This window comes from Pyrus communis, chromosome 6 (genome assembly GCF_041283825.1).
Source record: "Pyrus communis isolate YQ-2024b chromosome 6, ASM4128382v1, whole genome shotgun sequence".
Classification (NCBI taxonomy): domain Eukaryota; kingdom Viridiplantae; phylum Streptophyta; class Magnoliopsida; order Rosales; family Rosaceae; genus Pyrus; species Pyrus communis.
This window is the reverse complement of record NC_142570.1, coordinates 23,414,787-23,430,382: the sequence shown is the minus strand read 5'-3', so window position 1 is coordinate 23,430,382 and position 15,596 is coordinate 23,414,787. Positions and strand designations below refer to the sequence as shown.

General features: G+C 36.0%; 1 protein-coding gene across 2 annotated transcripts; it reads right to left on the bottom strand.

The window, feature by feature from the left end:
* Positions 1–10,447: 10,447 nt before the first annotated feature.
* On the bottom strand, positions 10,448–15,596 carry LOC137710285 (putative polyamine transporter At1g31830). Of its 2 annotated transcripts, none has more exons than XM_068449217.2 (2): positions 15,137–15,596; positions 10,448–12,281 (listed from the first exon to the last, which is right to left on the bottom strand). In XM_068449217.2, exons 1-2 carry the CDS (start codon positions 15,332–15,334, stop codon positions 10,809–10,811), a joined length of 1,671 nt encoding a protein of 556 aa, XP_068305318.2. In that variant the 5' UTR covers positions 15,335–15,596; the 3' UTR covers positions 10,448–10,808. The 2 variants fall into 2 exon arrangements, with proteins under 2 accessions (XP_068305318.2, XP_088552194.1); XM_088696068.1 differs by lacking the exon at positions 15,137–15,596 and adding an exon at positions 12,564–14,016.

Here is a 15,596-nt window from a genome sequence, read left to right as displayed (position 1 = left end):
ATCTTGTTATAGCAATTACAAAGGTGTTGTTGAATTTTAGTGATATAGCATCTACTTTGAAAGCGTAACCGGGTCAAGGAACCCAAACCCAATAGATGAATAATCTCAACTAAATTCCAGACGAGGATTCAAGTACGGTTTCAATCATACTACGTAATTGTGAAGAACAAAATGAAATAGAGAAAAAGGAACAAAAGACTCACGATTAAAGAACCATTGAGAAATAAGTACTTTAACAAGACTCAACAAGACAGACATCTACTACACTTGAAGTTTTCTCTTGTACTTTTAATCTTGTAGCACACAATCTTTCTTTTGCTATCTTTTGGATGAACACAACGCACTCAGCAGGTTCTCCTCACAACTAAAGAGATTGCACTCAACTTCGTCACATAGATAGACACAACTTCTTCACAAATGAATATGATGAATAATATGAAAAGTATGAAGTGTTTCACTAAGATCACTCTTCTAACCTAGCACTCAAGAACTTTGCTTTAAACCTTTTATGCTCAAATCTTATAACCAAGGAAAGATGAATGATAGGCTTGATTTCCTATGAAACCAACAGCCTAGAATAAAGGAAACTGGAATTATGTACTAGAATAAAATCAAATTGACTTTATTTCTTAAAACTAGGCAATTAAACTGATATTATAATCTTCAAGATATGCAATGATGTGATTCTCATTTCCTATATGAATGCACATTGTCGATGCAAATTTCCGCTGTCTTCAGTCTGGACGAAAATGCATGTGCAAAACAATCAACACATTTGATCAAAGACCTAAGGCTCACGCGCCCATGAGGTGGGGGGGGGGGTGTTAGGCCAATGGATCTCCGATGCCTAAGTCAGTTTCTCTGAGGAGAATAAAGTGTTTAAGGCTTTTTAAGGGTAGCAAAAACTCTAAAAATTTGGTAAAATATGGGGTATTTATTGGGATAGGGCCGGCCATAGTGTTAGGGTTTTGCCCTACACATGACGGCATCCTATTAGCCAAGATATTTATGGAGAAATATTCTCAAAATATTAAATAGAAAATAATATAATGGAGTAATTATCCATAATTAAGGCCTCGGGAACACTCCAAATGAGTGGAAAGACCAAGAATCCAACAAGGGCTAGAAGCGGACCAGCGGCCTGGACGCTATCCTCAACCCCAAATGGACCCCCAGATACCTCATAGAAGATGATGAAGACAAGAGGCAGAAGTGAGAGTTTTTGGAATTTGTCTACCCTAGGTCTAGGGGAATGTACTTCACCAACTGGAATATATTCAGCACCGTTGCCATTGCCGTTGGACTCTCCCATTTCAATGGAAGATTGCCTACTCTCTTTTGTGGTCCTCAGTTTCTGCACTTTTTTCGTAATTTTTCAACAAACAAAATTAATTCGGTTTTCACTGGCATCAACTTTGAAGGTGTTTACATATACAAGAGCAAGTACATTAATTAACTATCCTCATCAATCAAAACCAAAGTTCCAATTTTGAAAAGTGATAGTCTACAGTAAATTTATATAACAGTAAACTACGAGGACCGGGGTTCAAAATCTGGTGACACTAACCGAAGGAACTTGAGGTTCCACCGTAAAACCAATTGACAATATGGAAAGTACGTCCTATCAATCCATGGGATTCATTCTACCAAGTTGAATTCACAGATTAATCAACTCTGGAGTTGTTTTCAATTTAAAGAAATTAATTAGCAACATAAATCGAAATAAGAAAATGGTAATTACAGTAACATGAAAATACACAACCAAGTTGGAAGAGTCGCTCGCAAAGTGCAAAAAAATTAGATGTTATTATACATGATCATAAGAAAGAAAAATAAACAAACCAGGACTAGGGAAAAAAGGCAACGATTTCAGGTGGGTTGGGGTAGACAATATCCGCCATTGAAGAACAAAGAAAGCTTCAGGTTTTACAGATCAGCGGCTCAGGGAGGAGAGACAGCCGATAAGTCAGCAGTGTGACTCAGGGAAGATGGCAGAGATGGCAACAATTCGCGAAGGTCTCCGGGCATGCTGTAGGGAAGAAGTGCAGGACTTAATCATTGAGTCTGATGCGTACTGAACAAGGAGATGAAACCTGATGCTGGTGCGGAAGGTTTAGTTCATGATATTTGGATGTTGAGTGAATGCGTTCACTCCCTGGAGTTTGTGTTCTCGCCGAGAGAAGGCAATAGAGCGGCATACCGTGGCGGCGTTTGTTCTTAAAGAGGGAGGCTCGTTTGAGTGGGATTGTATTGATATATATATATATATATATATATATATATATATATATATATATATATATATTTTTTTTTTTTTTTTTTTTTTTTTTGTGTTTAATATTTTAGTTGAGGAGGTAAACCTTCTCATTCGAATTTAATATTATTTATCTCTTTAATAAAGAAAAAAAATTCTTGAACAAAAGGGGGAAAGAAGATAAAATGCAACCTTTGAAAACTTTTCCACGTGCTAGTTTCAGTTACCAAAAAGTTTAACAACTGAAATATACTGTTTAGAGGGTCCTCTACCACAATGATGAGTATTGTTTTTGTTTCACTATAGCGCGGATTCAAATCTTGTCGGATCCAACAAATTTATCTTTTGACAAAATAAATAAATATATATATATATACACACACATTGTTTAGACTTTTTTCCAGATGAGATGTCAAATATGTCAAATAAAATTAAAAGATATTCAAGTGTTCTTGCCATATATATGGTTTTAGTAATATTTTCTTCCATTTGTAAGTTAGGGATCTTTGATTTGACTCTAATTAATGAAGAGTTTGATACAAATTATTGTGGTAGACTTGAGATTGCTCAATTTTTTCTAAAAGCAGTTTTCTTAAAAAAAAATAAAAAAAAAACAAGGCTAAAAATTGTTTGGTTGATGGAAAAAAACTTTTCTTTTCAAAATCATAGGTGTAGGTAGAACAGCAAAAAATAGAAGCAGCTCTACCATACTTCTCAAAAAGAGCTTTTTATTATAGAAGATGGAGGAGCAGTACTAATTATTGAAACTTTCATATTAACAATACTACCTCTGTCTTTTTTTTTTCTTTTTTTTTTTTGCTAAAAACATTTTTAACATTATAATTTACCAAACACTTAGTTGTCATTTTCACGGCTGTATATTTTCTGAACTATATTGCTTTATCTAAAATCCAATCGTCTTCAATGTAGATATTCTTCAATTCTAAACCCATTTACTTCAACACGTCAGCTAACTTTTTTAAGGCTTCATTTTGTATGACGCTTTTGTGGAATATAATATGTAAGCACTAACATAGATAGGGAAAATTCTGTTGTTGTGGATTGAGTGTAAACGTCGAACATGTAAAAGCTCTAACAAGGATAGCGAAAATTCTATTAGTAGTCACAAATGTCACTTCAACATGGCAAAAATTGTTATATAAAGCGTTGTATGTGCGGACTAGAGTCTAACTGTTATTTAATAGTCACAGATGTTGTTATATAGTATACACAGATATTTCTAAAAAATCTCAAAAAATGAAGTGATTTTTACACATATTTTTTAACTTCTTATACGCATATCTTTATATATTGCCATCGTTTGAATCAATAAAAAAAAATTAACAGTCAAAATTAAACAAGAATGAAATAGACGTGAAAATCAATTTCCATCTCAAAAATAGATGCCCAATTCATCATGTGTCTGCCGAACAGCATAAATCTTTATGAATTAGTGTATGCCCTAGTTTGTACGCGGAATCTGATGCATCCACACCACTATGCTCTTAAAATAGTCATTAGGGTAGGACACATACTTTCATCTCATGAGAAATGGGGTGTATTCCAGCCTTTACGAATAATGTATATTTACTTAATAAATTTATTAATTCGAACAGTTTAATTTTTATAATTATTATTTGAATATTATTTACAAAAAATTTTAAAATTTGAATTATAATATTTATACAGTAAATTTATGTTATTTGTAAATGATTGAATACGTGCAAGTATTATCCCTTTGCATTTATGTTAGAAGGTGTTCTATTATGCATGTACCTATAGTATACCACCTAATTATCATATTTCCCCTGTGAGAGAGAATGAAAATAAAGGAATCCATGAATATTGGCAAAACTACAACTAGCGTTAACCAAAGAAAATTATAAATGGTAAAAACAAGAGAAACTTAGACCAAGAAAATCCGTGCTCAAAATAAATAGTTTTTTAGCGCGGGTTTTTGCCGGTAAAGGTAAAAAACATCAAGTAGGGTATAGTACAAGCAGATTTTTTCTAGGGAACCAATAACTATACTCCTTTTATCACCCTTCACACAGTGTTATTATTAATATTGTATATTGATTTCATTTGTTTTATTTAAAGTGAATGCCAAAAACAAAACAAAAAATGTGTGTGTATTTATTATTTATTTCACCCGTATCCTTTCCATTTGGATTTATTCAGAATTTGTATTAAATTAAAATTATCCCATTATCTCAGTTGGCAAAGAAGATGAGCCAAGAAATTCAGAAAATGGAAATTGACGAGCAAAAAAAAAAAGAGAGACACCATGGAAAATGATGGCACAATGACTGTCCACCCAGAAAGACAGAAAAATTGTTTTGTAAACGGAAACGATAAGGTAAACACATTTTCCCAGAATTAATTAAACAATTAATCTCATATATACCTGGTCATGGCTGGCGTCAGAGTTACGGTGATCGGTAGTCTGAGTGTGTGAAGCAGCAGCACCTTCTCCTTCTCCAGCAGCAGTGGGAATAATAGTTGTAGAGAGAGATTTGCTGCCGCTGCTCTGCTCCTTCTCCTCCTCCTTGTGCAGCACCATCATAAGCAGCAGCAGCAGGAACAAGAATACTTTGTTTAATTGCCTATCTGATCGATATACATGTCTATATATATATATATATATATATAAATATATAAGTACATATTTCCAAATCAACTTTTAAGAAGTCGAAATTGGCATGCTGTTCAAAGTTTTCCCTTAAAATTTCCCACTTTTTCGACCTTTTTTGTTGGAAAGACACGTTTATTTCATTCATCATCGCACTATGTAACACTGATGAGTTTGACATACGAAATTATGAATCAAATCCAATTTATTAAAGACACTGAATGAAAGTGTTATAATATTTGTGAACATGAATAACGTTATTGATCTTTACAGACTTTAATTTAAGGTTTTTTTTTAATTTTTTTTTAATCTAAAATAGTCTTTGAGAATGACATAACTCGTCGCTTTGATTATTGAGATTTGAAATCGATAGAAGTGGTCCCTGACTTTGCACACCATCAATCATTTTAGTCTTTCGTGAAAAAATTTTGTTAGATAAAGATCAAAATGATTAAAATACCCTCAATTTAATAAACAATGGACTTTGTCATTTTTTCTTTATTTAATGGAAATTTTTCACAAAATGACCAAAATGATTGATGGTGGACAAATTCAGGAACCAGTTCTATATTAGGGACCAAAGCAAAGAGTTATGTCTCAGTGACTATTTTGGCTAAAAAGCCTTAATTTAATGTATGTATAAGAGAATCGATTTTGCTCAACCGCACTTTTTTTTTAATCGTGTTACAATTGAAATTTAATTAGTTAAATCTCAATCGTTCATGAAAAAAAAAGTGTGTGGAGAGAATTTTCATCATAAAGTTTACTCTACAATGGTGAAATAAAACTTTGAGTGTAAATGTGGGGTGTAATTTGCTAAGCCAATTTCCTTTGGACCTCTACCGAGTACCAAGCTCAGCAAGAACAAGGTAAGCCATATTATAACAATTGTAATGGAACCATGTTTCCAATCACAAATGGATTAAGTGCAACACATCCCGATCTCGGTGTCTGAAAGACAATGAGATGGTCACGTGCTGGCCGACACCCGAAGTAATGCAAGCCATTTTATGAATGCATATGCCGAGGATATGTGAAACATGCATAAAAATTTTGCGCATAACTACACAATGTAAAATTCAAATACAACCTTCACAAAATAATATAATAAGTTCAACTGCCAAGAAAATAATAGTGATAATGTCTGACATATTCAAAGCATACTACTAATTCAGAATACAAGCGGAAGGTGTAACAGAAAGTGTTATTACAAGAATGTCCAAGCGGAGAAAAGGACACAAAGTCACTGATATGGGAATACCACGTAGGTCGGATCGTATGCCTAGTTCCTAGGTCTTGAGAGGGCGCAAAACAAAACATGAGTGAATCAAGTTGATATATAAATAATACTAAAACAATTATTCATCAATGTATTGACCCCCAAAGTTTATGAAAACTTAATAGTATAATAGGTAATAGGTTTTCCGAAAACCCTAGCCTGTCATAAAACTTCATAAACACATATCATATATAGTGTGCTTAGTAATGGTATCAAAATCACCCGAAGGCCTTCATTCGCCCATAGGCCCCTGCATCACCTGACCGAAGCCATATATACATCTTCATTCGCTCGTAGGCCCCTACGTCATCCAACCGAAGCCATATATAGATCCCTACAACACCCGACCGAAGCCATTATATAGATATCATTCGCCTGTAGGCACATAGTATAAGTAGCCACTAAATAAGCACAATAAAAACATGAACATAATATTTCCAAAATATGTGTATATATCTCAACGGAGCTCAATAGCTCAAACATCATATCTTAAATCATATTCGTGAATATCTAAATAAGGATAAATCTAGTGAAGCATGATATTTCATAAAGTATGAATCCAATTTTCTCATAAATGTTTCATAAAATGTATCCATAAAAATCATATTTTTCATGTATGCATTTCTAATAGTAAAATCATGCATTTTAGAAGGGGTCCACTCACAGATACTTTGTCATCGAAGAGCCGTGCGAACTAGGGAGGACGGAAACGCCACTAACAAATGCACCTAAGCACATAAAGGGACCAATTAATAAAACTATAGTAAAACGATTGAATTTCGGAAAATGGATGTCATAAATGGATTCAGGACATCGAAAAACCTAAGGGGGAACCTTAGGTACCCCCACACGTCGCCGCCATGCACCAAGTTGGATCGTTGGCGCCACCGTTTGATGGAGGCGCACGTGCTCCACGCGAGGACTGGAATCTGGGTTGGGCTTGGTTTATGGGCTTAGGTCAAGGGTTAGGGTTTGGGCTTGGCTTAATGGGCTGGGTCTCTGGGTTGGGCCGTGTAGCAGTTGGGTTTGGATCCCGATTTTAGGGTTATTGGGTCGGGTTAACCCGGTTTCAGGCCGTGGATCGGCTAGTTTCTAGGCAAACCTTCAAATGTTTATAACTTCTTCAATACTCAACCAAATCAAGTGATACAAAAATAAAAGTTGTAGTTCTCAACAAGATGAAGAGAATGGTACCTCGCACGACGACTAACTCATCGTGGATTGGCTGGAAAACGCCTCTAAAGTGGTGGTGCTAGTCGAAAAACTGGGGAAAACTCACTCCAAGCTATTTCTGCATTTAAGAAGCTTAAACAACTTACAAAAAGCCTTGATCTAACCTTAAAACACAGCCCAAGGGTTTCTAGGAACTTACCCACGTCGAAAAAGTAACGAAAGTTGTCGGGGGAGGGTGCACCGTGACTGTCATGGCTGAAGTATTGAGTTTGGCCTAGGGTTTGAAGTCCAACGTCCAAACCTTGAGTCTTGGGGTTGTTCTTTTTGTTGTGAGAGTGAACTCAGAGAGAGGGCACAGGGAGAATTAAAAGGGAAATGAGAGAAAGTAGGAAGGAGAGAGATAAGAAAGTAAGAAAATTTGAAAAGTGGGGGAGGCATATCCGGATAGGCTAAGGTTAAGGGGACAAGAATCCCAAGTGGGTCCCCTTGGTTCGTAATTTAAGAATGCATAAAATGAAACACAAAATATCCAAAAACGTTCGACAGTTAGAATGTAGAATCTTCGTTATACATCCGAATTCAAATTCGTTCATGCCTACGAGTTCGTGACAATGAGTACGATACAAATAAATTAATTAAATTAAGACTACAGGTTTCGGCAAGATGGTTAACGAAAGTCAACTCAAGGGTACAATGGTAATTTCATAAATCCGATAGTATAAATACGATAAATCGAGGACAGGGTTTCACAAAGTGTCCAATCATAGTTTTTAATTTTTGTTTGAACAAAATCATAGTTTTTAATATTAATTATTCAGATACATGCCCGTTTGTGATTGGTTTTTCAACAGCAGCAAGTGCTACTTTTCTTTCAATAGCAAAGCATGGTCCAATGTAATGCTTATGTTCAGTTATTCTTAGGTAGTGCTATTCACACACTCATTTTTATCTCTAACACACTTTTGTTGATTTTTGGTTATTGATCTTCTTCAATTCATTCAATTTGACGACCAAAATTTCAGATGAATGTATGAGAAGTAAAAATATAAGCCTCGTACCTAGTCAGGTCTCAAGTGTGGCGTCAGAGTTATGCTCGATAGCCTTAGGGTGTGAATTAGGATGAGAATCATGAGATGGAGGACCAACTTCTTATTCTGGTTGAGCAGCGGCAAGAGCAAGAATCAGACTCCTTCTAGGCTTCTCATTCTCTTTGTGTGGCAGGGTGATGAGCAGTAGCAGGAATTAAAGCTATATGCTCACATATTTGAGGCTTTTAAGTAAAAAATTAGTCAGCTTATATAAGGAAGTTGATGGACTTGTTTTGTTCTCTCTCTCTCTCTCTCTATGTCCATCTTGCTTTGGCGTGAATTTGTCGTTTTGCTCTTGCACTTTTTTTTTTTTTTTGAAAAAAAAAAAAAAAAAGGGACCAGCTAGGCAGTCCATCCTTCTAGAGATCGAAAAGACTCATTAAGACATTTAAGCCTCATTTGATCATTACTATGCGATTCGCCAACGTCAGGAATCGAACTCAAAATGTGCCGTATAAAACATGAGTCTAAAATACGTCTGCAACCACTAAGTCGCCCAACCGCCACAAGGTGCTTAGTTAATTCTTCAATTAAGGTCATCTCCAACTGAAGAGTCCAGAGGGCCAGAGGGCCGAAAACCGTCTCCAACCGAGGGCTAGGCCAAATGGCTCATAAACCCCACAGAATCTGAAAAGGCTGGCCATAAATGTGGGCATTCTTGTCGGATATAACTAACAGGAATATGTATATTCCTATCGGTTATATCCGACAGGAATGCTAGGCCAAATTTTCAAATGTCAGCTAACCGTTATTTTTTTATTTTATTTTATTTTTACAGTTTTATTTAATTACAATTTTTTTTTTCCTATAACTTCTAATTTTAAATTCTATTTTTTTCTATAACTTCTATTTTACAAAATTTGTTTCATATTTTTTTTAAATTCCATTTTTTTCCTATTTATAGATTGAATTGAAAGAGATTGAATTCAAAGTTGTGTGAATTATAGCCAAATATCCACCCTATTTATAGCAAAAAAAAATTCAAATCCAACAGCTAATTGACGTCACTTAGCTGTTGGATTTGAATTTAAGTTGTAGTTTTTAAATAATAAATTATTTTTGGCTCTTTGGCCCTGGGTTGGATACGGTTTTTTGTGACAGGGCTAAAACGAGCCCTATAGCCCTTTGGCCCTCAGTTGGAGATGAAGTCAAATATGATCATGTACTGTTCATTAAAATATTAATTTCTTAGAGAGTTAGAGGGCTAAAATGAGCCATCTGACTAACCTTCGGTTGGAGATGGCCTAATTATTCCCTACTCCGGCCCATGCACTAAGGACAAGGAGACATAGTAATAAAGCACTCACAAATTTGGCATGCAATTGAGTGTTTCCTTATTCTCTCTCTTTTCCTGCTCTTTGTTTAATTTTGGTTAAAATTACATCTTACTACTTCAATGTTTGTCGCATGGCAAACTCATACACTATTTTTGAACATTAGAATGTCATATATCAACTTAGAAATTCATTGCAATGTTAGACATTTGTCTCATTGTCCGTCAATTTATCTGTTAGCTGCTAAGGTGGCAGGGGCAAAGCCCCTAGCCAACTAGATTGAAAAATTAATTAAATATTATAAATTAAGAATTTTTTTATCTGAACAAAATTAAACTTAATAAAAAAAAAATCTTCTTGCTATCGGAGCGCCAAACCTAAACCCTTCTACATTTGCAACCAGCTTCAACATCTGCAAATTCTCACACGCCACAATCCCACGCAGCACATTATCGCTGTACTTGTGCAATTCATTCACCACAAGCTTCCGCAAGTTGGGGCACCCACATGCCAACCCGTCAAGCCCTCTATCAAACTAGGCAACAACCCTAAAACCACCATATCCCCTAAAGCCACTGTTTGTCAACTCCACTAGATTTTGGCGTTAACAACCACTCAAAATTTCTAACCTACTGTAGACATATGATTCTTATATGAGTTTAATATATTGATTCAACGTTTGAATCATATTGATGGATTTAAACATGAAATTTTAAATGACGGAATTATAAAATTAGAACTCAGAAGTTACAGGAGTGGTGAAATTTCTTATTTTTGTATGTCACCTCCAAGGAAGGACATGCAATATACATCTCTCCCACAAGTCACAACATGCATCTTACATTTCAAAGTTTCTGCAAATGTCCTTCAAGAACATGATATTCCAAAAATCTACTGAAACCAAATTCACATAATTCCCTAGTCAATTTATGTTACAGATAGTTCAACATCTAATCAAACATTTCCATCGATGATCGTCTTAAATACACACACAGATGATAACTAGCTATCAGTCAACATCTGCTATGGACTTGAGCGTAGTCATCGCTTCAACACCAACGACCTACAGTATTGAGTATACAATGGCTTTGCATATTTTGAGGACTTACTAATGTCTTATGGAGCCAACACTCTCCTGATTTGCACCGTGAAGATCTGGGAGGTCAGCACTTACGGAGAACTTGATCCACCTCTTTCTCTCAACGTAAGTGAGACATGGCTGCATCACAAGGCCGATCAAGATAGCTGCGAGGCTCACAATCACGACCTTGAGTGTTGAAAGAGCCAAAACTACACAAATTAGTACAGTTGGAGGAATACACATAAGAATGGCTCCAACTGTTCCAGTGGGTATCTTGTAAGGCCGAGTTGTAGCTGGGTACTTCACCCTTAACCGTATGAATGATATAAACTCCAAAATCATTCCAAAACAGTACAAGAAGTTTTCTGCAGCTACAATCTCTTGGAAGCTCAGCCAAGATAGCAAAAGGACTCCAGAAGCTGAGAACAAAATGCCAATCACTGGGGTTCCATAACGAGACCGCTTACCAAAAAACTTAGGGAGCATCCCTCGTTCCGCCATCCCAAGAAGTTGGAAGGAGTCGCTGCTCATTTCAGCAACAAACATCCCCATATTCGACACTGCTGCAGCCCCTTGGATCCACCATCTCAACCACACTCCCCCAATAATTTTAGCGACATCTGAGAAATATCCATCTGTCCACAACTCACGGTCGAGTGGAACAGCCCCAGTACCCATTAAGAGCGGGAAGAAATATCCAAGAACAACTAATATCAAAGCATAAAACAGAGCCTTTGGGAGAGTTTTATTTGGGTTTTCTACCTCTCCGGCAAGTGTACTTATCGAGTCCCAATAGTTGAGATTCCAAAAGAGAGTGTTCAGATACAAATTCCAGTCCACATTGTGTAGATTTACAACTAGCCATCTCGAGGGCTTCACCTTGGGGATTGCCACAAGTCCCATAACCACAAAAGGCATTATTGAGAAAATTCCTAAAAGAACAGCAACCCAACCCACAACGGTCAGACCCCTATAGTTCATGTAAGTGAGCAACAATGTCAAAACTAAGACCGCTGCAACTCTTGGAACGCCACCACCTAACGCTGGGATTGCCGACTTCAAATAGTCCAGAAACAGAACCGGATACAAAGCATTGTCAATAACCCCGCTTAGCCATTTCATCCAACCCTGCTGAAACCCCCAGTAGGGACCCAAAGCCGACGAAACCCAAACAACATAACCCCCAGCCTCAGGGAACATGGTACCCATCTCCGCGGTAATTAAGGCCTCGGGAACACTCCATATGAGTGGAAAGACCAAGAACCCGACAAGGGCTAGAAGCGGACCAGCGGCCTGGACGCTATCCTCAACCCCAAATGGACCCCCAGATACCTCATAGAAGATGATGAAGACAAGAGGCAGAAGTGAGAGTTTTTTGAAGTTATCTACCCTAGCCCTAGGGAAATGTAATTCACCAACTGAAACATATTCAGCACCGTTCCCGTTACGCTCTCCCATTTCAATGGAAGCTTGCGTAGTTTCTTCTGTGGTCATCAGTTTCTACATTTACCATAGTTTGTCAAATAAAAATATTAGTTCGATTTTCATTGGCATTAGGTTTAAAGGTGCTTATGCTTATATTTACACAAGCAAGTACATTACTGAACTATCCTCAATTCCTCATCAATCAAAACAAAAGTTTAAATTTTGAATCTACCAATTTTAGTTATACAGCCAATATTCTACACTAAATTCATATAACTATGAGGAGGGAGATTCAAACTTGGGGGCACTAACTTCTCAAAAACAAATCTTACGAAGAAGAAAGGAAAATGAACAAACCAGGAAGATGAAAAGAAGGGAACAATTCCAGTTGTGTTGGGGTAGATAATCTCCACCATTGAAGAACAAAGGAAGCTCCAAGTTTTACACATCAGCGGACACAGCCGATAAGTCAGCAGTGGAGGTGGGATTTGACCAAGGCAGAGAGTGGAATATCTTTTTAGTTAAGTGAGTAGGAAGACTTTGTTTGTTTATCAATTTTTACTTTGTCGTGCAACCCAAGGTTTTAGCAAGTTTTCTTTTTTCAGAGGATCAAAGTGGCTGTGGATTGTGAAGGACGATGCTTTAGGGCTGCTTTTGTTTAAATGCCCTTATGTTAGAAACTTACAGGGTTGTTTGCATTAGAAGTGTGTTGAAATTTTTGTTAAAAATTCAAGTTAGATATAATTTATAAGTGGTTTTAGATCACTAAAAGCGTTTTGATCTCAACTCAAGTTTGACCTCTTATAGATTCCTTCATTACAGCCATTAACTATACTTTTCATTTAGAAGACAATTTTATGGAATTGAGATCTTCTTCGGATCTCTATGTACGGAACCGACAAATTTAGAGATCTGAACCACTTATTTTAAAATTTAAAACATGTGGTCATCATTAGCTTTTTTCCAGTGGCCGGCTTCACACAAACTAAGGGTCTGAATCTCTCTTTCTCTCTCTTCAACGACCCAGCTCTCTGGGTTCTTAGGCTCTAGAAATAGAGATCCAAAGAGAATCTCAACTCAATTTTGTGTGTAAAAGAACCAATATTTATCATAACAACAATGCTAATTGTACACAAAACCAACGCACATGTTGACAAACGTTTCAACAAGAGGGTTCACCTATATTTAGGATGTGTTGCTAAATGTGTCAATTTTTTGTTTACAAATAGTATTACTGTTATAGAAAAGAAAAGTTTTTAACATTCCAAACTAAATTGGAAACGTACTAATAGCAATAACTTGTTTGAGAAAAAAAAATATACTCCCTCTATCACCTATAATATGAAAATAAAAAGTCAACCCCAACAAGCACAATGAAAATTCTATTATTTTTTTGTGTATGGCATCATTGAATGAATGAAACACTTTGTATATATGTGCGTTAAAAAATCTAGCAATCACCAATATGTTGATGTATAGTATACACCCATACTACTAGAAAGAGAAAATTGGAGCATTATTACATGGATTTTATCCAATTAGAGCTTTAATCATTTCACTAAAATCATTAAGTACTGGTCTAAGAACTCGACATGGTGTTAAACAATAGTCTTTTTGGTTTAAAAACTTCCATATCTTATTTTCCTTTAAACTCTTTATTTTAGACGAAATTTTTAGTGTTAGCACCCGAAAGTATATCATACTTCATGTTTTAATGAATTCATAAACCAATACCACGAATTTTAGTCCACAGACCAAACCTTCAATTGGTCTAAAACCTAATGACCTCTAATTTGTTCTGAAAAAAATGTTAAGAGACTTTCTTAAAAATAGAACTCTTTAATCTCTCTATCACTTTATATTTTTAACATAATATTTAAAATATTAACGCTAAACTATAAACAGTAAAAAAATTCATAAAAAATCCCGTTTTAAGAGAATACACTTATCATTTATCTTTCGTATTAGTAAACCTCGAAAAGTAGATACCGAATTTCAGGTGTTTGTTGTACCGGAGAGATTTTTCAGTGTGACAGGAACACGAGATGGTACACTACATGTCATTATACAAATGGCGGGATATGTATGTTAAAAAGTTAATAAGTTAAAAAATAAAATTTCTCATCACTTGTATAAAAACACGTGGTTTACCATTCATGTTCCGGTTACAAAGAAAAAAAAAATCGTTGTACCGCATTAAATCAGTGTGAATTAGTGGTGTAAAGGACGGTACAGGTGCTTTAGTTGTACGTCGAATCTGATGCGTGCACACATTATGCTCTTAAAATAGTCATTAGGTTAGGAACGCTGACGCACCCATGTGGAATTTATGCAAACAAATTTTCCCAAAAATATCAATTCCATTTGGACTTTTTAGGCGATGGTATATTTAAATTAACGGTGAGAAAATAAATTGATAATAAATTCATCATTCACGAATTTAAATCTAATACATATAACTTACAAATATAGAAAAGTGTAATTAGATCAATATTGTGTAATATAGATCATCAAGGACTACCAGCGCTGCCATAACTCAAAAGACCACAAATGGAAATGAGAAACATACATACAATACATGATGAAACAAACAAGTGACTTTGTTGGGTATTCGATATTTGGCCGTGAGATCTTTACTTAAAAATATAAAAAAATCAAAATCTAACTATTAAAACATTTAGAATACCAGGTTAAAACGGCTACCGTCCTCCATAGCACAAGAATTTTTGCACAAACAAAACAAAAGAAAGAGACCTAGCCACCATTACCAAGATGCTTTTAAGATGCACGCAACGTAACCAAACAAACCACTGCCAAAATTAAAATATGCCTTTAATTAAAATTAAAAAGAAAAGAGAGAATTGTTTTGTAAACAGAAAAGTTAATGACAATATTTTGAGAATTAAATTAAGAATTAATTAATCAATTACCTGGTCATGAGTGGCGTCAGAGTTATGATGGACTGTAGTCCGAGTGTGTGAAGGAGGAGCAGCTTCTTGTTCTCCTCCAGCACCACCATCACCGCCGTCGCCGGCGGCAGCAGCGGCAGCGCGACGATGAGTAGATGACCTAGTACTAGGAGGAGGAGGAGGAGGAAGACCTTGACTTTCTGAACCACCACCATCCATCTCCACACCGCCCACTTTGATTAATTATCTGCTGCTGGATTCACATATTTCCATAAGAGAAAAGGAATCCAAAGAGAAAGAGGAATTTAAGCCCGGAACCGAGCTGATGCTACTCTCTCTCTCTCTCTCTCTCTCTCTCTCTCTCTCTCTCTCTTATTTTGCTTTATCTGTTATTTTGTTATTGCACTCCGAAGTCCCATGCATAAGGACAAGAAGGAAGAACTCTGGATAATAACGCATCCACAAAATGGGCATGCAGTTG

Excerpts from the sequence above, each read along its gene's own strand:
- LOC137710285 (XM_068449217.2), bottom strand. The coding sequence starts at position 15,334 with ATGGATGGTGGTGGTTCAGAAAGTCAAGGTCTTCCTCCTCCTCCTCCT. Across the intron at positions 12,282-15,136 it reads CTGACGCCACTCATGACCAG|AAACTGATGACCACAGAAGA; the intron begins GTAATTGATTAA and ends TGGTAAATGTAG.